The following is a 24,253-nucleotide window of genomic DNA, read 5'->3' on the forward strand; positions in this document are numbered from 1 at the left end:
TATAGCAGTGTTTTATAGATATTTATTTCCAATTTTAAGATTAAATTATGGAAGAGAAAATATTACATACACACATAGTGTACATCAAATACTTCTTGTTCAAAGGATGAAATTTTGACCTAATGCAATGACTGCTTTTCAATACACTAATACCTTTTTTGAAGTTAATGAGAGGTTTCATTTTACGTGTATTAGAGGCAGTCAGTCTTTCGTTATTTCTAAGTAACCTTTGAAAGTTGAAAAGAAATCATGCCAAAAGGCAAAAACTAAATTTGAAAAAGAAAGGAATTTGGACAAGTAAAAGTCAAGGCAAGTCACCCAGCTAATTTTGGTCATGTTTATTTTGGAGAAGTAGACAGTCAAAATACATCCAGAATTCAAGTGGGGTACTTAAATTGAACGTATAAACTATGTACACAAAAATAAAGATAAAATTTATGTAAGATAACTCCTATCTCACAATGAAAAGATTTGTCAGACCCACTTCCCTAAAATATTTGGCCAAATTGGATAAAATAAAAACTCTGATGGATGGAGAAGACTTTCTTGTGGATGGAGAGGCAAACAATGTGTAAGAGCAAGAGCTCTGGAACCAGATTGCCTGGGTTTAGATCTTGCCTCCACCATAAACTACCTGTGTGATCCTGGAAAAGTTGTTTAATCTCTCTGTGCTTCAGTTTCCCAGTCTTTACAGTGTGATGATATTACTGCCTGCTTTATAAGAATTTTAAAATGATAATTAAATGAATTTGTGTTTGTAAGGTGTATAGATCAGTATCTAGCACAGAATAACCACTTGTTAAATAAAATAAATGGATATGAAATAAACATAAACCTACATATATAAAATTATAAAGCATTTATAATTTCTAAATAAATAATGTATGATTATATATTTTAATTATTAGTGGCTATAAATTTATACTAGATAGTTATCAAGAAACACTGGATTTAGAAACCAGGTGGATGTCATTCTGGCACCTTGCAGATCATTGTCTTTACAAGTCAATACATCTTTTGGGTGCAGTCATCCATAGACCCCTGGGTCACTCTGCCTCATTCCTTAAGTATTTTAACAGCTGACTCACTGTTACTCCTGTCATAATTCTTGGTGATTTCAGTATCTTCTTAGATGGTTCTTCCAGTTCCTGAGCCCTCGGTTCCTTGATAACCGCTCCAGTGATTTTTGTCTTCCACCCTGCCTCAGCCACTCACTCCCAGCTTCATAACCTAGACATCGTCACTAGCAGTAACTTCTTTATAATTTCAACCTTAAGCATCACACCTCGCAGCCTCCAGCACACATACAATACAACCACTATGGAACCTGTATGGAGATTCCTCAAATAATTAAAAATAGAGCTGCCTTATGATCCAGCAGTCCCAGTTCTGGGTATATTTACAACGGAAATGAAATCAGGATCTCAAAGAGATATCTGCACTCCCAAATTCATTGCAACATTATTCACAATAGCCAAGATAAGGAGACAGCCTAAGCTTTGGTCAGGGATAAACAGATAAAGAAGATGTGGCACACACACACACACACACACACATGCATACACACACGCGCGCGCACACACACACACACGAGTATTATTCAGCTTTGAGAAAGAAGGAAAGCCTGCAATTTGCAACAACCTGGATGAAACTTGAGGGTATTATACTAGGTCAAATAAGTCAGAGAAAAACAAATACTGTATGATCTCAGTTATATGTGGAATCTAAAAAAGCCAAACTCAAGAGAGTAGAATGGGGACTGCCAGGGCTTGCAGAGTGGGGGAAATGAAGAGATTCTGGTCAAGTGGTACAAACTTCTGGTTTATGATGAGGAAGTTCTTGGGATCTTATTTACAGTATGGTAACTACAGCTGACAGTTCTATATTCTATACTTGACAGTTGCTGGAATAGTAGATCTTTAATGTTTTCACGATAAAAAGAAAAATAGTAATTATGTGTGATGATGAAGACACTGATTAATCCTATTGTGGCAGTCATTTCACAATATATATGTATACTTTAAACAGTGTTTTATGTCAGTTGTATCTTAATAAAGGTGGGGGGAAAAGGAAGTGGAATGGGGAGGGGCAGTGCTGAGTGTTAGATTTACAAATTCTAGAACAGGAAACATGAAGAACTTTCTATTTTATCAAGAGGTTGATGCAATATAATCTGCTGAAACTGGCGGTGGATTGGTAAATTTAAGGCTAGAAGGTTGACATCACTAATGTGATAAAGGTGAGGGAGAAATTGTGATTTTAACCTCAATGTTTTCACAGAAATCCTTCTAAAATATGAAACCACACACAAAAAAATTCATATCTCTCTGATCAGTTGTAGAGCTGTGGAATGTTAAATTTGGAAAAGACCTTGGAAATCTTCTGGTCCAATTGTTAGGTTAGTTAAGAAGCGGAGATAAGGAGAAATGAAGTGATGTTTTCAGGTTCACTTAGCTTGTTAGTGACTGAGTACAGGTATCCAGATTCCAAAGCTGGTGTTCTTTCCAGTGCACTCATGCTGTCACCTCAAAATGAATTCCTTTTCTTTTCTTTCTTTCCTTTTAAAATAATCACTCCTGATCCTTTTCTTCTGGTTTAGTTTTATAGCATGCAATATTTTTTTTAATACAAGTCTTTGCCTAAGTTCCGTTAGTCACTCTAATATTATTGTCACTTTGCCAACTACCTCAAAAGACTATAACAGAGTATCTCCGTAGAAATTTAACAGCTTGTTTACTTGGGCTTATTATAGGCTCATTGACTATGCAAAATAATCTTTATACCTTAACTAGTGTAATTGTTAGATACATGCTTCTAGCTGTGTCAGAATGAAACATACATTTACATGTCAATAGATGAAGCACTACATTCTCCTAGGAGAGTAAAGAAATTAGTTTTAATTTAACTACATTAGGCTTAGGGTGGTTGTAAAGTGTAAGGAAAATTAATATGATGATGGTTCTGTACATATTTAGTATTTGGTAAAGTACCATGAAAACTTCATTATACTAAAATTATGCCTTATATATTAAGACTTTACAATTACAACTCTGTTATTTAAAAGATAGAACTCTACTTAATCCCAGAGAGAAGAATAACATCATTTGATTAGAGGTTTTTTTTAAATTAATTAATTAATTTATTTTTGGCTGTGTTGGGTCTTCGTTGCTTCATGCAGGCTTTCTCTAGTTGCGGCGAGTGGGGGCTACTCTTCATTGTGGTGTGCAGGCTTCTCATTGTGGTGGCTTCTCTTGTTGCGGAGCACTAGCTCTAGGCGTGTGGGCCTCAGTAGTTGTGGCACGTGGGCTCAGTAGTTGTGGCTCACGGGCTCTAGAGCGCAAGCTCAATAGTTGTGGCGCACGGGCTTAGTTGCTCCACAGCATGTGGAATCTTCCCAGACCAGGGCTCGAACCTGTGTCCCCTGCATTAGCAGGCAGATTCCTAGCCACTGAACCACCAGGGAAGTCCCTAGAGTTATTTTTTAGGGTAAAAGGGAAGCACTATATATAATCATTCTGATACTGAATTGAGATTTTTCCCTCAATGTGTTACAGCAGGGTACTTTATAACAAGCTATTAGCATGCACAATTTTCTCTTAGGTATTTTAAGTTTTGCTATCTTTCTGGTTAATAAGTAATAAATTCTGTTATAAAGTTAATATTTCAGAAATGTATGATGCTTTACAAGGCACAAGTCTCCTGTCACACATGCTCTTTTTCAACTTGTTTTTTTAATTTAAAATTAAATACTGGATAACTTTCGCTTCAGTATAGATTTATTGGTGCTACATGGTATCCTATTCCGTGTGGGTACATGTGTATCCCACTATTTAACTAACTCTCCATGAAAGCACATTTGGGTTTGTTTCCAATATGTTGCTGTCTCCAAAGCTGAATTGAATAGTGTACATACAACTTTGTACACTTCGTTTTGTGTGATTCATTCTTTAAAGTGGAAGAGTAGACTCAGATTTATGAACACTAAGAAATTTAATGCATTTTGCCAATTTACTGTCTAAAAGGTTGTACTGTGTCAGATATTTCCCTCAACGGGTATAAAAACTTTTCTTTTCCCACATCCCTGCTCAAACTGGGCATTTTTGCTAGTTTTTTCCAGTCTCATATTTGAAAACATACTAATTTAATTTAATTTGCTGTTATTTAACTATAAATGATACTGAGCATCTTTTCACATATATATGGCCTCATTTTAATTTTATTTCTGTGAATTACATGACTATGTCTTTTATCCATTTCCTATTTTTTCTTTCTTTTTTATGAGAGTTTTCTGTAGGTATATGATTATTAAGTTCCTAGGATATTTGAACTTGTAAAACAGCATCAAAGAGCACAAAGAATTTCTATTTCTATTGTGTGCCAATAAATTTACTCTTCCAACTGAAACAATGTTTTTCTTTATTCTCCATTTGCAGAAATGCTATTACCATACACAACAGCTAAATTATGGTCTTAGGAGAATCTGTTCATTATGCCAAGTAAATGCCTATATCTCATTTTAACACTTAGGTGAGATTAAGTGTATCCAATTGCTATGAGTTACTTTCCTCATTCATGTAAGCTTTTTACTTCTTGCTTCATCTTTTCTATCTAAGCTTTCTATTATTTACAGATTCCTCAGTAATAATATAATGGTAATGTTTTGTGACTTTCAATATTCATGCTTTACTTCTTGGTTTGTTTTATGGAAGGTCTATGCCAGAAAGGAGGCCTTAAAGGGAGGTTTGGATAAAACTGTAAGCCTTCAGAAAGATTTATCAGAGATGCATGAATGGATGACACAAGCTGAAGAAGAATACCTAGAGAGAGATTTTGAATATAAAACCCCAGATGAATTACAGACAGCAGTTGAAGAGATGAAGGTAAAAAAACCCAAATGAAACAAATTGTGATTCTGCACAGCCAGCTCTTTTCTTGGTTTAATAGTAGAGGTTGCTTTTTGATTGATTTAGCTTCAAGTTTGATGTACATTGTGTAGAATGTTTAAACTTTTTATTTATTAAGTCTATGCATTATGGTCACAACATAAATATTGACAATCACAGTTTGGAGCATTTTCCCCTTGAAATTATGTACTATTAAGAGATTGGAATCAGCTACTCACATTAGATGTTTCTAGCTGATGCAAATTCAAACTGGAAATATGTCAAAGTGTTATTGAAATGACAGTTGGGAATGTCAACAGACTGTGTTAATTTGGTGGTTTAAAGGGTTTCTTAAAATTTGGGAGTACTAAATATTTTAGCTGATGGTCTTTAATATGGATAAAAGGACTGTGTTTACATGAACTTCTCTTGAAATGATAGGATAAAAAATACAACATTGATTTAGGACCAAGGAAACTGGTATGTAGCAAGGACTGGGAGGTAAAGCTTGGTAATTGAATCTACACAACTGCGTTTCAGGATGGCCCCGGACAACTCAGTAGTCAGTGTAATCCTCTATGTTTTCATGTGTAAATCATCTCATTTTATAACTTGAAAGTATCAACTGAGGATTGAAACTTAAATGTAAGTAAATTGCCTAGCTCAGAGTGAGCACTCAGTGATTTGCAGCTATAATGATAATTATTATCTTCATGTACTAGCAATAACACATTATTTAGCCACATTAGCCTAGGTGAAATATTAATACATATTTGTTTGGTTTGAGGCCTCATGATGGAGCAAAATCATTTTGGAGCCAGACACTTGGGTTTAAAACCTGCTTTGGCCCCTTGCCAGTTGTGTAAACTTGGGCAAGTTGCATAAACCCAGTGAGCTTTCATTCCCTCATTTGTGAACTGGATATCAAAATACCTGATTTTCAGAATTATTTGAAGGGTGAAACATAAAAGTCCTAATGTAATACACAAAATAGATGCCCCAAACTAGTTAATTATTATTACCATTATTATTATCATTGTTGCGTGGTAAGAAATTAATTATATGCACTTTATTATATATTTATATGATTATTCAATGAATATTGTAATTAATAGTAGAATGTGCTCACATGAAAACTCAGATGTTTAAATATCAAAGATATCATATGGCTTTAGTCACATATAGAAAGTAAAATTAAAACATATAAGGAAGACTATATTTGGATAAACAGTAATAGTGTCTTTGAGTATTAAAAACTACAGAATCATTCTAATCTAACAATACCATACATCATTCATTTATCAAGAAATATTGTATACTTACTAAGTGCCAAACACCCTTCTAGACACAGAATACAGTAGTGTGCAATAAATAAAAGCTGCCTGACTTCTTGGAATTTGCATTCTAGTTGGGGCGGGGGTTAGGCAATGAATAGAGAAATTTAAAAATTCATTTGAGATCATGATGATTTCCCACAAAAATAAACCAGGATTGTGAAATAAATAACAACTAGAGTTCAGGTGGGAGTTGGAGGTGGTGAGATGCTGTTTTAGAAAGGGTTGATTTGTAGGGCATTTGTGAGGAATTATATTTAATCTGAGATATGAATCATAAGAAAAAGCCAACCTTAAAAATGTCTTATGGGGCACATTCCATTCAGAGGGAAGAGCTCCTGCAAAGACTAATTGGGAAGAGAAAGAGGCCCACCTGCCTGAAGAGAGTAAAACAGGATAAATGACCTGAGATGATTTGGAGGGGCTGAGTAGATATCTGCTAACACAGGAGCTTTGTAGAATATGGAGGGGTTTTCATTCTTAGTGAAATGAGAAAGCCATTGGAAGGACTATAATGATTTTAAGTTTGACTATGGGGAGGTCCCCATTAAGGAAATTGTATCATTATAGAATGTGAGAGCTGGAGGGTACTTTGGAAGGAAACTAGTCTACACTTCCTCTGTGCGGATCAGAAAATGGAAATTCCCAGATAGGTCAAATAAATTACTCATAGTCACAGGCTTTATCTGTGGTAGAATCAAGAATATATTTCCCTCTATCCCTATCCCATTCTAAGCTGTTCTAAGCTATGATATGCCATTCCATTCCATTCTGTGAAGCATGTGCCACCCCACTTGCCTTTCCCCTCACATCTCAATTCCCTCATGGCTTTTCTCACCATCTCTTCTAATGCTGCATAGCCACTGCTTCAGATCCCTAAGGAGATAATCAGCAGTCAGCTTGTGTTTAGCTGTTCTGTGTTTCCTGGTTCCTTTGTTTGGATCTGGCCCTCTCCCCTCATTCCTTGAACACTTTGCTTATGTGGTAACCACTCAGTCAGATCCCTTTTCCTTTTCCAGTACTGGAGAGTAGACTGTCTCAAATTTTTTAAAAAAGTTATACACAATCCCTGAAATGAGTGGCCCAACCAATCAGTTCACACTGATTTGCATGTTTAAATAACAGATTTAGCTGCAAAACTGGTGCATATGGGGGTAATATTGAAAAGAGGAAAAGCTCAGGCAGCCTGTGTCCACGACAGCAAAGGGAGTTGGCATTTCTTGTGTTTTCTGTCTGCCAGTCAAGGTAATCTCTTTCAGTCTGTTTCCCTACCTAGAGGGTAGTGATAGTACCTTGTTCAGGCTTCCACCTGTGCTCCTATTGAGAGCAAATTTTTCTTCATTGTCGGAAGAGACTGATAGGCCTACTTCGGCATTTCTCCTTGATTTAGTCAGATAAAAAGTAGAGACTTTCTGTTTCTTTACTTTTCTCTCCTGTGTTTTACTTGAAAATGATAATGCTGTTTTTGACTTCTTTTTTCTCTGTAAACAAAACTTTTCTATTAACATAAAAGAGCCAAGGGGAGTGTTTCATTAGCAACATCTGATTCCAAAATTCTTTTGAAGGTCTGAAGTGACTGTATGCTGAAATTTATATTAAACCCTTTAAAAAAAAACTCTGGAATTTCAGTTTTTGACGGTTTTCTTTCTTTTTAAACTTTTTACAATATGGTAACTCTAGTCCTAGTGTTTACTAGGAATTACATACATGTATTTGCTATTCTCATTCTGTGGGGGGCAGGCTAGAATAATCCCAATGGAGGGAGGATCAGAATCACCTGGAAGACTCTTTTTTTTTTTTTTTGTGGTACATGGGCCTCTCACTGCTGTGGCCTCTCCCGTTGCAGAGCACAGGCTCTGGACGCGCAGGCTCAGCAGCCATGGCCCACAGGCCCAGCCGCTCCGCGGCATGCGGGATCCTCCCGGACCGGGGCACAAACCCGCGTCCCCCGCATCGGCAGGCGGACTCTCAACCACTGCGCCGTCAGGGAAGCCCTGGAAGACTCTTAAAACACAAGAGTTTTGGGCCCGATCCTAGGATTTCTGATTCAGTAAGTCTGAGGTGGAGCCTGAGATTTTTCATTTCTAAAAAGTTTCCAGGTGTGCCAAGGAATAAGTTCCAAGGTGGTTCCAAGGGACCACATTTTGACAACCACTGGTTCAAGGTATTGGCAGTGAAAAGTGTCTGAGCTTATGATGGTTAGCTTCCTAGAAATATATGGAATAAAAGCCACCACTTCTGATGAGGATAACGTCTAAACTATACCAGTCATTTAGTTTTCTACCTTTCCCTGCAGTGGAGAAATTGGTCATGATCTTCTTTTCTCTTACCATTCTTCTCTGAACCTTTCCCAATTTCTAAGCCTGATTTTTTTTTTTTTTTTTTTTTTGCGGTATGCGGGCCTCTCACTGCTGTGGCCTTTCCCGTCGCGGAGCGCAGGCTCCAGACGTGCAGGCTCAGCGGCCATGGCTCACGAGCCCAGCTGCTCCGTGGCACGCGGGATCCTCCCGGACCGGGGCACGAACCCGCGTCCCCTGCATCGGCAGGTGGATTCTCAACCACTGCGCCACCAGGGAGGCCCCCTAAGCCTGATTTAAAAAAATAATTTATGAATGCCTAAACATCGGGGGAAATGTTTCTTATTCTGAATTTTTGATCATTTCATGGGTTGTTTGTAATTTGCATAAAATGCAATTTCATTCACTGGATCCACTACATCATGTTCCTTCTTCATCTCACAGAGGATTTGAGATGGGCTTAACAGAAGCTATGTGAAAGAAAAGATGTAACTCCCAGGATGATTTACTTAAACTCTCTGAACCTCGGTTCTCGGATGTGTAATATAGAGAAAACAAAACTCATTTCACAAGGTTTCGTTAAAGATCCAATGAGGTAGTACATACGACATGTCTGTCATAGCACACAGTAGCACATACTAAGTGATTAATGTTTGTCAAAGTTGTTTTTAATGCTAAAATTACAATGGCCAAAATATGGTTTGCATAGAAACAAATCCCATGCTCAGTGTGCCAAAAGACAGATTTATTTAGAATTTTGAAATAAAATTTCAATCAATTAAAATCAGTGAAGGCAATCATTTAATAGTCAAAACAACTTGCATTTGCCATTGTATTTTATACTTTTTAAGGCATTATGGGACTAAATCTAAAGGCATAGAGTGATTGTGTTGAAAATTAGAAAGGCATTCTATAGCTGACTTTGCCCATTTACTGCCCATATCCCCTTACTCTCACTACTATACTGCATATAGGCACAACTTCCACCTGCCAGAATCTGCATTTCTTTATCTGACAGCTTTCTGAGGCCACCAAATCCCACTTTTTCCACCTGAGTATGGCTTCACATACTAGGAAATTAACATTCCCCCAACAGGGTTCAACCAATGATGGGAGATGGTGTATAAATACCCCAGTGCCCTCACCCCTGAGTGGGATAAACCTGAGACCTATGTTTCCCAGAGCTTCCTGGCAGGATTAAACTCCAGTCACCAACAGCAATTGCTGGGTTAATAAGTATACCCTTCTAATCTCCATTCTCTTTCCATTCCCCATCTCCCTACCACTGTTTCTTTCACATCGTGCATAAACTACTTATGCTGGAAAGCTCGTCACAAGATCGGCCTTCATAGTAACCCACAGACGAATAGCAACACTCCTGTAGTTGAACAAGTTGAGTTTATTACTTTTGGTAATGAGGGAGAATACACACCATGGGCAACCATGGGTTATATGAGTAAGAGAGTATTCAAACCTGTTATAGGATTTGGGTTTGTGTTAGATGATTTAAGGGAGAGTTTAAGGGCTTTGCTCTGGATTTCATGTTGTCACCGAGTAGGAGTAACTCTGTGATTGGGTATCTTAATACATTTTTCCTGGAAGGAGAGAAGACTAGAGAGAGGCTGAAGATACGTAATAATTGATAAAGAAGCAGCAGTGACCCATTAACAGGATGGGGAAGTGTCTGATATTTTTTGATTTGGACATTGTTTATGTTTTTGTCTATATGCTTACATGATTATGGAGTGGAATTTCTGTCATGATCTGCAGTGGTAACAAAGTAGCATGTCTGATATTGATGTTTTGTGAAACAGTTTTTTTCAACACAAGAATACCAAAGCATAGCTGTACTAGGCCAGCCCCCTCATGTCAGGAACTTCTCTTCTCTTTCTCTTACGCATTCTCTGTTACTGAACACAGCTTTCTTTTATCAAAATATGTTCCAAATATAGCATTAAGAAGACTTATTTCTGTGTTAATTATTCTTTGATTTAAATAATGATATTTGTACTGATTTCAATATTATTCATCCATCTGAGTAATTTATAAGTGATTTCAATTCTAGACTATGAGATATTTTTGAACCTAGTTAGCATTGAAATTTGTTTCTTGCTTATTTCACGTATGTGTGTGTATATATATGTGTGTGTGTGTGTGTGTGTGTGTTTGTGTATTCTCCACAAATACACATCCACATACAGACTACTTTTCAAACTTTTCTGTTTAAAGGTCTGTTACATTCTGATTATAAATTTTTTCCTGCAAGTTTCCAATTGTCACTGAACTCAAATTTTTAAAAATTTTTATTTATTTATTTATTTTTGGCTGTGTTGGGTCTTCATTGCTGCGTGCGGGCTTTCTCTAGTTGCAGCGAGAGGGGGGTAGTGGGGGCTACTCTTTGTTGTGGTGCGCAGGCTCCTCATTGCGGTGGCTTCTTTTGTTGCAGAGCACGGGCTCTAGGCGCCTGGGCTTCAGTAGTTGTGGTGCACAGGGTCAGTAGTTGTGGCGCGCAGGCTCAGTAGTTTTGGCACACTGGCTTAGTTGCTCCACGACATGTGGGATCTTCCCAGACCTGGGCTCGAACCTGTGTCCCCTGCATTGGCAGGCGGATTCTTAACCACTGCGCCACCAGGGAAGTCCTGTCACTAAACTCAAATTTATGGAAGTGATTGCAGTCAGTATTGGATTTATTTTTATTAATCTCATTCTAACAGAGATGTTGCAAGGAAGAAAGAATATGATATATAGGAATGCATCTTGAAAGTAAGGTCATTGCCTTGTTATTAAGAGAGCATTGTTTATTTTTCAGAGAGCTAAAGAAGAGGCCCAGCAAAAAGAAGCAAAAGTGAAACTCCTCACTGAGTCTGTAAACAGTGTCATAGCTCAAGCTCCACCTGCAGCACAAGAGGCCTTAAAAAAGGAACTTGACACTCTCACCACCAACTACCAGTGGCTCTGCACCAGGCTGAATGGGAAATGCAAGACTTTGGAAGTCAGTTGCTTTTCTTGATCTTTATCAATTACTATATGTCAGCTTATGGTTGTATGTGAAGCATAGTGATTAAGAACACAAACTCTGGTTTAATACTACTTAGGCTCAAATTCTTCACTCAGGCACTTACAAGTTTGCAACTGTGGGCCATTTGCTTAACTTGGAGTGAGAAAATTAAATAAGCTATTCTATATAAAGTACTTAGCCTAGCACTCAGTAAATGTGAGCCATTCCCAGTCTGTTGTTGTTGTTGTTATTATTATTATTATTAGGTCACAAAATCCCATGAATACGTTTTCTCAAGATTTATAGAAACTGGTCTCTCTTTTTTCATATATTTGAATGTCCATAACATCATATAATTATCTTAGCAGGAGGGTATTCTGGGGAGAAAGTATATCTTATTATAATTCTCTTTAACAGTTGCGGTGCCCTATAGAGTTCTTTACAAGACATATTGTCTAACTAGCTTTTTTTTGGACATTTTACATTATATTAATTTATTATCATAAGTCCTGCCTTATCTTTCACATATGCTTTACTCCTTAGGTTATGATACTCTGAATATACTTGATAGGGAATTCAGATACCCCAAGTGATTACCATGTAATTGTATCAAAAGCAAACTGTGATTCTTCATGTGAAAATACTGTATATTAGCAGTTTGTATCATGTCAAGGATGCCAAAACTTTACCTACTACCAAATGCTGAAGCCGCCAGATACTGCACACCAATTGGGCTTTAAATTCAGCCAACTTCTCCTGCATAAACTGAGTCATCTTTGTGAATATAGTTGATAAAGAATTCAGGTGTCCCATTATTGTTGAAGAACATGATTGTTTAGGGAGCTTTTTATATTGAGTGTTTTATGTTTAGAGGCAGATGCAACTCAGACCAATAGAGTAGACCTTTAAAAAATATTAAAACTTTATCCTTCACCCTGTACCCAAGATTTCCAATATTACAACTCCAAGTTTCTCCATTATCAGTTCCAGTTCCTTCTTTATTTATCAGTCCCTGTTCATTTTTTATCCAATCCATTCCTCACACACTTGCCTAGTGCCTTCTGTATCCAAGGAACTATTATAGTTTCTGAGAATATAAAGGAAAATCTCTTTGATCGGTGCTATGTCAGTACTACAGAAAATAAAACAAAGAATGGGAAGAGATGACACTGAAAGTTTCAAGGAAGTCACAACTGATTCAAAATCATGTTATATAAGGGCTTTTTATATCTAAGGAAGTGCTTTCTGGTCATATTCAAATGAAACATTTAAATATTGTTTTCTTAGGTTCCTAATTTCTTTACATCATCACTATTCTTTGCTTTCTATTATTCATGTTGTTCACTTAAAAATATGCTACTCTGGAGAAATGTCTATTTAGGTCTTCTGCCCATTTTTGGATTGGGTTGTTTGTTCATGTAGCACAATGTTCATTGCAGCTCTATTTACAATAGCCAGGACGTGGAAGCAACCTAAGGGTCCATCAACAGATGGATGGATAAAGAAGATGTGGTACATATATACAATGGAATATTACTCAGGCATAAAAGAAAGGAAATTGAGTTATTTGTAGTGAGGTGGATGGCCCTAGAGTCTGTCATGCAGAGTGAAGTAAGTCAGAAAGAGAAAAACAAATACCGTGTGCTAACACATATATATGGAATCTAAAAAAAAAAAAAATGGTTCTGAAGAACCTAGGGGAAGGATAGGAATAAAGGCACAGACGTAGAGAATGGACTTGAGGACACGGGGAGGGGGAAGGGTAAGCTGTGACGAAGTGAGAGAGTGGCATGGACATATATACACTACCAAATGTAAAATAGATAGTGGGAAGCAGCTGCGTAGCACCGGGAGATCAGCCCGATGCATTGTGACCACCTAGAGGAATGGGATTGGGAGGGTGGAAGGGAGATGCCAGAGGGATATATGTATACATATAGCTGATTCACTTTGTTATACAGCAGAAACTAACACAACACTGTAAAGCAATTATACTCCAGTAAAGATGTTAAAAGAAATATGCTACTCCTCCAGAAATCTATTTTGGGGTATGTTTTCCAAAATTAATTAATTTTCATATTAATAACAAAATTTTCAAGATTTTTTATGAATTATCCTTCCATTTTTCATCTGTAATGACACTTCTAAACTTTCCTCTTTGTGTTAAAGTTATCAAGTTATTTAGTCTCTCTTTATTCCTTCTCCACTGGTTTGGAATATATATGCTATTTATTTTAATGGAACCCTTAATTACAATATTATCTTGCATACCTTAATCCACAAAGTCCACCAATAATAAATATTTCTACACACCTAACAATGATATAGCAGAACCACTAGAATCATTTAACTCTGAATTTATTTCCCATCTTCCATATTGTTGTTGCACCCTATTTCTTATCCCCCAAATTAGTCAGTGCTATTGCCACTGTGTTGTTGAAATTATTATTATTAATATTTATTTAGATTTGCCATCACTATTTTACCAACTTCTGTGATTATTTTTGCTTTTCCGTACCCTTCTTCTGCTTCTGCTCTTTCATTGAGTGTGAATAGCAAGTGCTCTCAGACTTTGTATGACTGAAAATGCCTTTTTTTTTTTTCTGCTCTCAGCGTTGAGGAATGGCCTAGCTGAGCATATAATTATGCTAGGGGAGTTATTTTTTTACAACACTGAAAAATGTTATTCTATTTTCTTCTGAAATTTCTTGCTGTCAAGAAGTCTGCTGCCAAATTATCGTTTCTTTATAACTTTCTCAGATACATTTCCATTTTCTCTTTGTCTTTGATGCTTTGCAGTTTCAGTCTGTTTATCTATGTGTATTTTGCTTTCATCTGTACTTTGTCACCTGGTGTATTAATAAGAACAGAAAGATTCTTTCTTTCTTTGGTGGTCTCCAAAAAACTTTTCTGGAGGTTTTCTTTCTCCTAATCTCTTCATTCCTTCCTAGGGGAACCTTTATTAGATCTATGAAGAATCTCCCCATCCTGTTTTCAGATTCTTGGCTTCTCTTTAATATTTTCTATATTTCTATCTCTATCTTTTGGATTCTGGGTAATTTCCTAAAATCTGTCTTCCAGTGCTCAAGTTTTCTCTTCACCTGCCTAGTGCATAATTTATTCATTGATGTATAAATACATTCATCTCTGCATTCACATCTATCTATGTGTGTGTGTTTGTATTTTTTCAAAGGCTGTATTTTCCATTTCTCAATGTTTTACTTAGTTGTTTTACAAATCTGTCTCTTTTGCATAATCTTCTGCTTTTGTGTAATTCTGTTTTTTCCTTTAAACAGTTTAAACTTATGTAATATAGTTGGTTGAGAAATCTCAACTTAATGAGTAATAAGCATGAAACAGTTTTGGTTTTCCAGTAATGAAAACCAACCAGGTTCAACTCCATTTTCCACCTATAGTTGGCTTTTTAATCAGTATTTCAGTCTGATCCTCTAAGTTTTCATTTACTTTTAGTTATTAAAAGTCTCATATAAATTTTTTTTTCATTTTATCTTTGGCTGCATACGGTATTTGTTTTTCTCTTTTTGGCTGCGTTTGGTCTTTGTTGCTGCGCTTGGGCTTTCTTTAGTTGCAGCGAGTGGGGGCTATTCTTCGTTGAAGTGCATGGGTTTCTCATTGCGGTGGCTTCTCTTGTTGCGGAGCATGGGCTCTAGGCATTCAGGCTCAGTAGTTGTGGCTCGCAGGCTCTAGAGTGCAGGCCCAGTAGTTGTGGTGCACGGGCTTCATTACTCCGCGGCATGTGGGATATTCCTGGACCAGAGCTCGAACCCGTCTCTCCTGCATTGGCAGGCGGATTCTTAACCACTCTGCCACCAGGGAAGCCCTAAAAGTCTCATATAAATTTTGATCTCATACTTTATTAAAATTTCCACCAACTTAATCTTGTGGGTTCAGTAATTTATACAGATGTGGGAGTGAGAAAAATTGATCTTACAGTCCTCTCAATTTCTGGATAGTAATCTTCTAATTTTAGTATATGGGGGGATAAGGAAGGAAAAATACTCTTCATAAGATGTTCTTTCTTTGGCTGGCTGCAGTTGCTATTAACTTTTTTGTTAATACCCACACATATCTGTGATGATGAGTCTGTTATCGCCAGACTCTATAGGTTATCACTACTGATCTGGCTTGTTCTCTATAGGTTTGTTGTGGTCTGATGGAGAGCCCAGTTGGCCTTGTTCACATGGACTTTGAACCCTAGAAAAGATTTCCTAAGCATACATGATAACCTTGGAGTATTCAACAAGAATTTCAGGCTGACTCTTGCCAATAGCCTTATACCACGTTGAAAATTAAACCTTTTTGTCTTACCCACTATATCTCAAATCAGCCTGTGGGCACTGGCAGATCCCATATTATGTAACTCTTAGGAATGAAAAACTTGAAATAGTTGTCCTTGATTCCTCTTTGGCCATACCAGCATCTCAGTAGGGAGTGCATGTCAACCATTCCTTTTTGAATATACCCACCCACTTGAAGAGCATTGCTCCTTTAGATCCTGTAAAGAAAAGGGACCAAGGGACCAGATGAGTTTCGCCTAAACACCCTCATAAAAAGGTAAGAAAAAGGGATTGCCTAACTTTTCAAATTCTCCTTCTCTTCATGTTCCCCCAGTGCCCTCCCCATTAGCTGTCTCTCTTTAGATGAGGGCTTGTAGAAACATCTAGCAGAAGTTTTAGCAACATGGAATATAGCGAACTTAGCCCTTCTATTTCTTAAGTATGAATTCTGGTTGTTAGTCTCAAGAAAAGTAGATCCTACTGGCAACTTTTATCACCAGGCTCAACTTATTTATTATAAAATTTAAAAAAATTTGTTCTGTTATCTCTGATCACAATGTATGGATTCTACCATTTGTTACAACTGTTGACTCCCTCTAATGGTAGTGAATTTTGTCACATGCTTGTAATTTTTTTGTTTGTGAGCTCATCTGTAGTAGGAATTATATTTTACTGGAAATCCCTTCTGTGCTAGGCTATTGGAGGGTCCTTATGAGTCTTTTCTATTTGTCCCTACCAGAGTCTGAGAGATGTTATGTTCTATCCTCATGTGTGATATAAACTTAGGTTTCACTTCCTTACAGGTGGATCCTTATTTTCCAACCAAAATCCAAAGGATCCTCAGCTTTCTTGCTAATTTCTTATACTCCAGTGGATGGGGATTTTATAGTTCTTGTTTCCAGGAGAGGTGACACCCAGCTTTATGCTTTTCCATCTCCCTGGAATGCATGAGACCAATGCCTCTTTTCCCATCCCAAATTAGTTTTGAATACCCCAGCTTTTATGTTCTGATATGCCAGTATTTTGTTAAGCTTGGTTTCCCAACCTTTAGTGCACTTAACTTCCCCTTTTATTTCTGCCACCTGAGGATTTTTCATACTTGTTTCATAAATCAGCTGTGAATTTAAAAGGTTTTTAAAAAAATATTTTATCTAGCATTTTAATATGACTGGATCAGGTTGGGGGGAGGGTTTACCACATCAGCTCCATTTTGAATGGAAGTTTCCTTTTTCATTTGTACTTTCTTCAAAGCCACTTTGAATTTGGTGATTTCAAGGTAATTTTAAGTTCCAAACTGTTAAACTTAACGGTTATTCTAAGTGGCTTTTAGCTCCAATTCAGGCTGCAAGACTATATTTTATTTTGCAGAGGTGACCTGTAAAGCCAGTACATTCAGCCTTTCCAGCTGTGTCCTTCAGATGCATTGAGGACACAAGAGGCCATCCATCCTGATGGTTAAATCAGCAAGGTAGTTCATTATCTCAATCTGCACCAAAGTTAGTAAGACACGTTACCAATCGCATCTCCTTATCTTCAAAGCTCTAAAGTACCCTCAGGTATTAGATGGGATATTTATATTTTCCCACTGGGATCTTTGCCCAGAAGGAAGACAGCCTGTAGTCCAGCAGGAGCTGGAAATGACCCAGATTTAAGATTTCTATCACTTTTTAAAGCAAAATACTTAATTTCACTTTCTGTAATAAACTGTACATAAAATACTAAGCAAGAATTGGTAAGCTGGCAAGGCAGGTTAGACTGATACTTTTCATCAGTTAGAGAGAGAATGTTCTCCATCATTTGCAAGGGCTATGAGCAAAGGTGAAAATATGGGGAATCTGATAGAATTTTTAATTTCTCCTAAAATAAAACTTACTTCCTATGCTTCATTTTTGGTTGTGGGGGAGGGTTTGCAGGTGGTAGTGATTGCACTGCTATATCTATAAATTTGCCCAATATTTCCAATCTCCAAGCTAATGGAAAATGACTCTTTTAATATTCTTATCCTCTAATGTATCTTCCTACTTTTTCCCAGCAGACATAACCCTAATCCAGAAAATTGTCTTTATTATTTTTCTGCTTAAAAAAATTATCATACACATGTGGATGCCTAAATAATATACTGCTCAACTTTGCTTGTTTTGAGGGTTGTAGAAAGTGGTAATCTATAATATATCGTTTTCTGGGGCTAGCTCTTTTTGCTCAACATTTTTGTGTCTGGGCCTCATCCATATGGTTCTCTTTGGTGAAGTTTTCATTTTTGCTTCTGTGTTCTCTGTGTAAATATGATACAGTGTATTTGTACATTTTCTTGCCACTGGACATTAAGGTTCATTTCCTTCTTTTTTTTATTTGGTTATTACAAAAAGTACTGAAATGAACATTCTTGTAACTCTCTTTGTTGTCCATCCAAACCAGTTTCTCTGAGGATGTTTATGGAAAAGTGGAGTTGCTGGGTTGTTAGGTATGTGAATATTCACCTTACTGGGAATGACATTGTTTTCCAAAATGATCATTCTAGTATACACACCCACCAGCAATAAATACAAATTTGTGTTAATGCGTATCTTCTCTCACACTTGGAATTGTCAAACTTCTCATTTGTGTCAGTCAACGTGTTAAATATCTCACTGTAATCCTGACATACATTCTCCTGGTTACTTATGAGTCTGAACATATTTGTGAATGTTTATCACATGTATCATTTTCTTTCAAATACTGGTTCAGGATTTTGTTTCATTTTTTTATTTGGTTATTTGTTCATCTTTTAACTGATTCAGTGTTCCTTTCATATTCATCTATTTCCAGTTTTGCAGTTGTTTTCTTCAAGTTTGAGGCTGTTTTTCAATTTCTTTCTTGTGTTCTTTGATGAGTAGGTTTTAATTCTAATGTAATTAAATTTATTTATCTCTTTCTTATGGTCAGTTTTTACAAAATGTCTTCTTTTAGATATTCTTCCCCACTCCAAGGTCAAAAAAAGTCTCTTCTATATTCTTCTGGTAGCAGTCTTAAAATTTTGCTCTTTCATATATGAGTACTTTTGAATATTAGTTAGTTTTCTCAGTGTATATCAAAAGCCATTGAAACATAATCATATCCTCAAAATAGTTCATATTCATATTTCTAATAATATACCACAAGGAAATAATTTAAAATATGGAAAAATTCATATTCATAATGATGGTCACCAGAAAGATATAATAGCAAACAAAACTAAGGAAACCAAACTATAGCTACTTAAATGAAACCTTAGATTTTTATTAAAAAATATATCTTCCTAATAATATAGAAAAAATGTATAGGATATAATGTTTATTAAACAGAGAGCTATAGTTAAATCCATACTTTACTTTTAACTATCTAGTTATTTATATATGATAAAATTTAGAGGAGGTCACAGAAAGTGGTAATAGTTGATGTGTTGGGATGTTAGGTTTATACGTGCAGTTTTATATATGCTTTTATTTTTTCTATTTCCCAGACTGTAATGTTGATGAATTATTTTTTATTTAAAAAAGTAAATCACTGAGTCTTGAATTTATTCATGTAATAAAATGTTTCCTTAATGATTTGTAATTATAGACATATTAGATGCTCAAAATGACTAGTTGCATTTTCAATGAGCTACAAAGAAAAGGTAAAAAATATGTTTTATTTTTAGAAGTTTTAAAAATGGAAATGACAAAATCGCACACTCACTGTTCTATCAAAATATTTCATCTGTGATATACATTTCTTTCACAGGAAGTTTGGGCATGTTGGCATGAGTTATTGTCATACTTGGAGAAGGCAAACAAGTGGCTAAATGAAGTAGAATTTAAACTTAAGGCCACTGAAAATATTCCTGGTGGAGCTGAGGAAATCTCTGAGGTGCTAGATGTAAGTTGTGAATTAATATAATTGTGATAATTTATATGCATTATTGAAAGATGTCAAGAATCAAATAGAAAATAAATTCAAAGAAAACCAGGCAGAGAGTATAGTTGCTATGCCTTCCCCAGCACCAGCAATTGGGATGAAACCTTTGATTCCTCTCTGAACCTTCCAGTGTTAAGGTTTTAAAGAGAATTTAAATAACCTCTTAGAGAGGACATATGCCTTTCGCTATATCACTATGTTGTATGTTGACATTTTTCTTTACCTGCTTAAATCTACTACAGACCTGCAAAGACAGTTTGAATGCACAGTTTTGCTCCATTGGAGTAGAGATAAACACGGTGGTAATGTAAAACATTATTTCCAGTTTAAAAGCTACCTTCACTGAGTTGGAGCATATTTTTTAATTATTTAAAATCATAAATTTATACCTTACGGAATATTTCAAGGTATTAAATAGGCATGCTTTGATGTTTGAAATGTATCTTTAAAATGTTCATACATTTTAGTACATTTTCAAGTTTTATTCTGGAGATCTTTAAAAAGTAAAATTTAAAGGAGTTTGCATGTATAAGCTTTGACTTATGTGAATTTCTGACAATCATTTATGTCCTATGCATTTTATTGTACTTTTGACTAATCCTTTATATGTAATGAATATGTAGTTTTATCCTATGTATTGTGTGTAGAGCCACTTGTAGTGCAGCCCCTTTGTTAATCTGCTAAAATAAGGTACATAAATTAATCAAAATGTGAAGAAAATGTGAAATGTTTTTGACTGAATAGAATTGGAATCCTAGGACATTGCAGCAGAAACCTGGGCATGATTATATCCAACTTCCTTACTTTTGCAAGAGAATTGTAAAACTTGAAGAGGTATCAAAGAACAGTGAGAGAGACCTCAAATAGACTATAATTATGTCCCTGTCCTATTCAGAGATGTTCAGTGACCAAACAGTCATTGTGAACTAACAGTGTGAAGCATCTTCCAAAAAAGATGAAACAAGCCTGCAAAGTTATACTGCATGAGTAAAAGGGTCATGGCCAGAACAAAGGATGTGATCATGCACTTACCCTACTAAATGAACAGATTGAAGGACCTCATCCTTGTTTTTATTGTCTCGCAGTCCAAATATGGCTACTTTACCTCTAAGCCGTATATGTGTGAAAAAGGGTGAAGGCCAGAGGGATTGCTTCTAAAGTACTGTGACTTTTTTTTTTAATGTGAGAAGGGAAACTCTGCTCTTGAATTTCTACCTATGTACATTGTCAGAATCATGTCACTTGGCCATCATTAGCTATAAGAGAAGTTGGGAAATTGAGCGTCTTACCTTCCAGGTTTTATAGTAGAGAGCCTCAGAGAAGAAGGTGGCCGTGAATCATTTTTTATGTACCCCATTCCATAGTTCTGCCACAAGCCCATGAAGATTGACATGGAGCAACATCATAGTTTTGAAATAACAATGATCTTTCATGTTTTGTTATCCCAATTAAATATTGCTTTAAGTTGCTTATAACTAAATTATATGTAAATCAGAAGATACTGAGCATTTTGGGTTAGTTCAATGGATTTAGAAAAAGAAGTGAAATAGTAATTATTGCAAATGTATTTCAGTCACTTGAAAATTTGATGCAACATTCAGAGGATAACCCAAATCAGATTCGCATATTGGCACAGACCCTAACAGATGGCGGAGTCATGGATGAACTGATCAATGAGGAACTCGAGACATTTAATTCTCGTTGGAGAGAACTACATGAAGAGGTATGACGAGAAGAGTGAAAAAATCTCTTTAAACTAATTTGCATAAAGACTAGCAAATACCTTTATGCCTCTCAGTCAAAATGAGGAATAATTTAAATATTAGCTCAGCTTCCAGGTTGTAAAAACTTTCAAGTTCTAGACATGGATGAAATATTTATATGTGTATCATATCATTTTATCTTACAAAAATTTTATAAAGTATGGGTTTTAATAGGAAACCTGATACAGACCAAGTGCAGTAACTCGCTCAAATCTTCAAATGAGTAAATAGTTAATCTGGTGTTCAAAATCGGATCTTATCTGATCACAGTTCTTTTCCATATGCAAGATTAACTAATATGTGTAGGTATCGTCACCTCTCTCCCTTTCTCTCTCTCTCTTCAAACATGTACACACATGTTTGTTATGGTCATATATAATCTGTTAATAATACATGTGATTTTATTAGTACCCAAGATATTGGATATTGTTTATTGTTCCCAAATAATATGAGTTTGTATTTATATATAACAGAGGGGTTTTCATATTTAAAAATTAATACATATGGTGTGAATTTTTCAAATCAAAATTGAAAAAAATAACATATTTTTCTGAATCAAACAATATTTTGCATACATTCTCCTAAATCAAGAATGGATTATTTGTCAAGAAGGAAAAAAAAATTCATAATGAGGTTTACTTTCGTATCTGATTGCTAAGTGCATCTATAACATGTGAGACACTGAAGGTTTGGAAATAAGTCAGAAAAAATATCTGTACTTCACTACTTACAGTCATTGATTAGTTAAGCAAAAAATTATTCATTTCTTAGTGTGTTCCAGGACATAAAAACAAATAATATCCTTATAAGATGCAAAATGTTGGGTTAAAAGTTACGGTAGGGGCTTCCCTGGTGGTGCAGTGGTTGAGAGTCAGCCTGCCGATGCAGGGCACACGGGTTCGTGCCCCGGTCCGGGAAGATCCCACATGCTGTGGAGCAGCTGGGCCCGTGAGCCATGGCCGCTGGGCCTGCGCATCTGGAGCCTGTGCTCTGCAACGGGAGAGGCCACAGCAGTGAGAGGCCCGCGTACCACAAAAAAAGAAAAAAAAAAAAGTTACGATAGAGGATTAGAGAACATAGAAAAAGACACAGGCTTGTGTGGGTCAGCAATGGAAGGTATTTGGGGTAGCTTTCCTAGAGAAGATTTGTTGTAAACTACATTTTTAAATTAGAGTAGGAGACAGCCAAATGGGCAAGAGTAAGAGGGTGATTCCAGGCAGGTAGCCACCAGCAGTTACAGAAAATTGGAAGTATTTGATTTTGCTAAAACACAGAATGCAAATGGGGGTCTGGCTGAAGGTGAGCCTGAACAAATAAGCATGAGTGAGATTGCTAAGGGAGATCTGTGCTTCACAAAAAGCCTGCTCTATGGCCATGCACTTAGGGAACCACTGAAGGGTTTAACTTATAAGGGGGAAGGAGAAGAGAGGTGCCACCATCAGATTACGTTACCTCTGGGGAGACTGGAGAGTGGGGTGGGGGGTCTAAGAGACAGGGAGACTGCAGGCAATGAGACCAAGTAAGAAGCGATACTTTTAGCTCAGTTGAAGGTAAGGCCATTAGTGATAGATACAGAGCAAATGCAAAATTCAGAAGAGTATCTTGGTTTCTGACTCAGGTGATTGAGTATCAGATATTTTTCAGAAACAACTTTGAGAAAGTAAGAAAAAACAAGTTTGGAGGTGAAAGATCACATGTCATTTTTTACCCCCATTGAGCCAGACATATCTGCTTAAGTTTGATATTAATCAAAAGCAACCCGAGTGAAGACCTTAGGCGCTGGTAATTTATTTTGGAGATGATACCAGGAAGGACAAGTGAGGGCATGGGGAGAATGAAGAATGAAAGGTTGGAAGTCTGATAAAGGATGCTTTTATGAGTGAGTTTCCATTGGGAGTTACTGAGCTCAGTCCCACTGGGAGCTTTAAAGAAATCAGGTAGAACACCAGTGTCATAGAGCTCACTTAGAATTGTCCCGCTGGGCTAATGGAAGCTGGAACATTTGTCCACCAATTTTCCTCCCTTTGTGTTTGAGGATTGCCCTTGGGTGCATAAAATCCCAGTACTTCCTGGGCTGCCTAGAGCAGTAAAATAGAGAAATGTGGGAGCTTAAGGTGGGAATCTAGCATTGCATGCACATACTGGCCACCAAAGCTTCAAGTGAACTTAGAGGTTCCGAGGCTAAGGGGTTATGTGGCTGGGCAGCAACAGGATCTGCTACAGTACTTACGGAGTGCCCAGGTGGGGATATTCCCTAATCCAGTAAGAGAGAGTTACACAGCCCTAAAGTTAAAGAGAGTGATTCGGACTAGTTACACAGATGGGGAATTTGTCAGGCTATGTGCTAATTAAAACTGCAGAGTTCCTGAGATCATCCCAAATAAGCCAAAAGAAAAAGAATCATAGACAGAATTTCAGAGTTATACCCCATATCAAGTTTCCGGCTGAGGAAACAGTGTCTACAAAGGAGATGAGAAGAAATGATCAGAGGTAAGAGGAGATGCAAGTTAAAACCTGGGTGCTTAGCAGGTAGCAGTTTATAAAGAGGAGTCATGAAAAACTGTCAAGTATGGGTGGAGAAACCCGGTAAGATGAAGACAGAATTGGGCAAAAAGGATGTCACTTGTGACGTTTCCTAGAGCAGTTTTGATGGAGTTTTCCTGGGCTTAGAGAGACTGGTGACAGTGCGATACAGAAGATATTAGAGAAAAGGACGGGGAAGGCAAGTGTGCACGATCCTTGTGAGGAGCTTGGCTGTGAAGGCA

General features: G+C 36.7%; 1 protein-coding gene across 1 annotated transcript in view; it reads left to right on the forward strand.

Moving 5' to 3' along the window:
* DMD (dystrophin) overlaps nucleotides 1–24,253 on the forward strand; it is a 1,698,782-nt gene that overhangs the window by 355,473 nt on the left and 1,319,056 nt on the right. The window contains exons 21-24 of the mRNA XM_060087208.1: nucleotides 4,710–4,880; nucleotides 11,324–11,506; nucleotides 19,552–19,686; nucleotides 21,299–21,448. Of these exons, the coding sequence (XP_059943191.1) occupies nucleotides 4,710–4,880; nucleotides 11,324–11,506; nucleotides 19,552–19,686; nucleotides 21,299–21,448 (639 nt within the window). The remainder of the gene's footprint in view (nucleotides 1–4,709; nucleotides 4,881–11,323; nucleotides 11,507–19,551; nucleotides 19,687–21,298; nucleotides 21,449–24,253) is intronic.

The sequence above is a fragment of the Mesoplodon densirostris genome, chromosome X, assembly GCF_025265405.1.
Source record: "Mesoplodon densirostris isolate mMesDen1 chromosome X, mMesDen1 primary haplotype, whole genome shotgun sequence".
Lineage (NCBI taxonomy): Eukaryota > Metazoa > Chordata > Mammalia > Artiodactyla > Ziphiidae > Mesoplodon > Mesoplodon densirostris.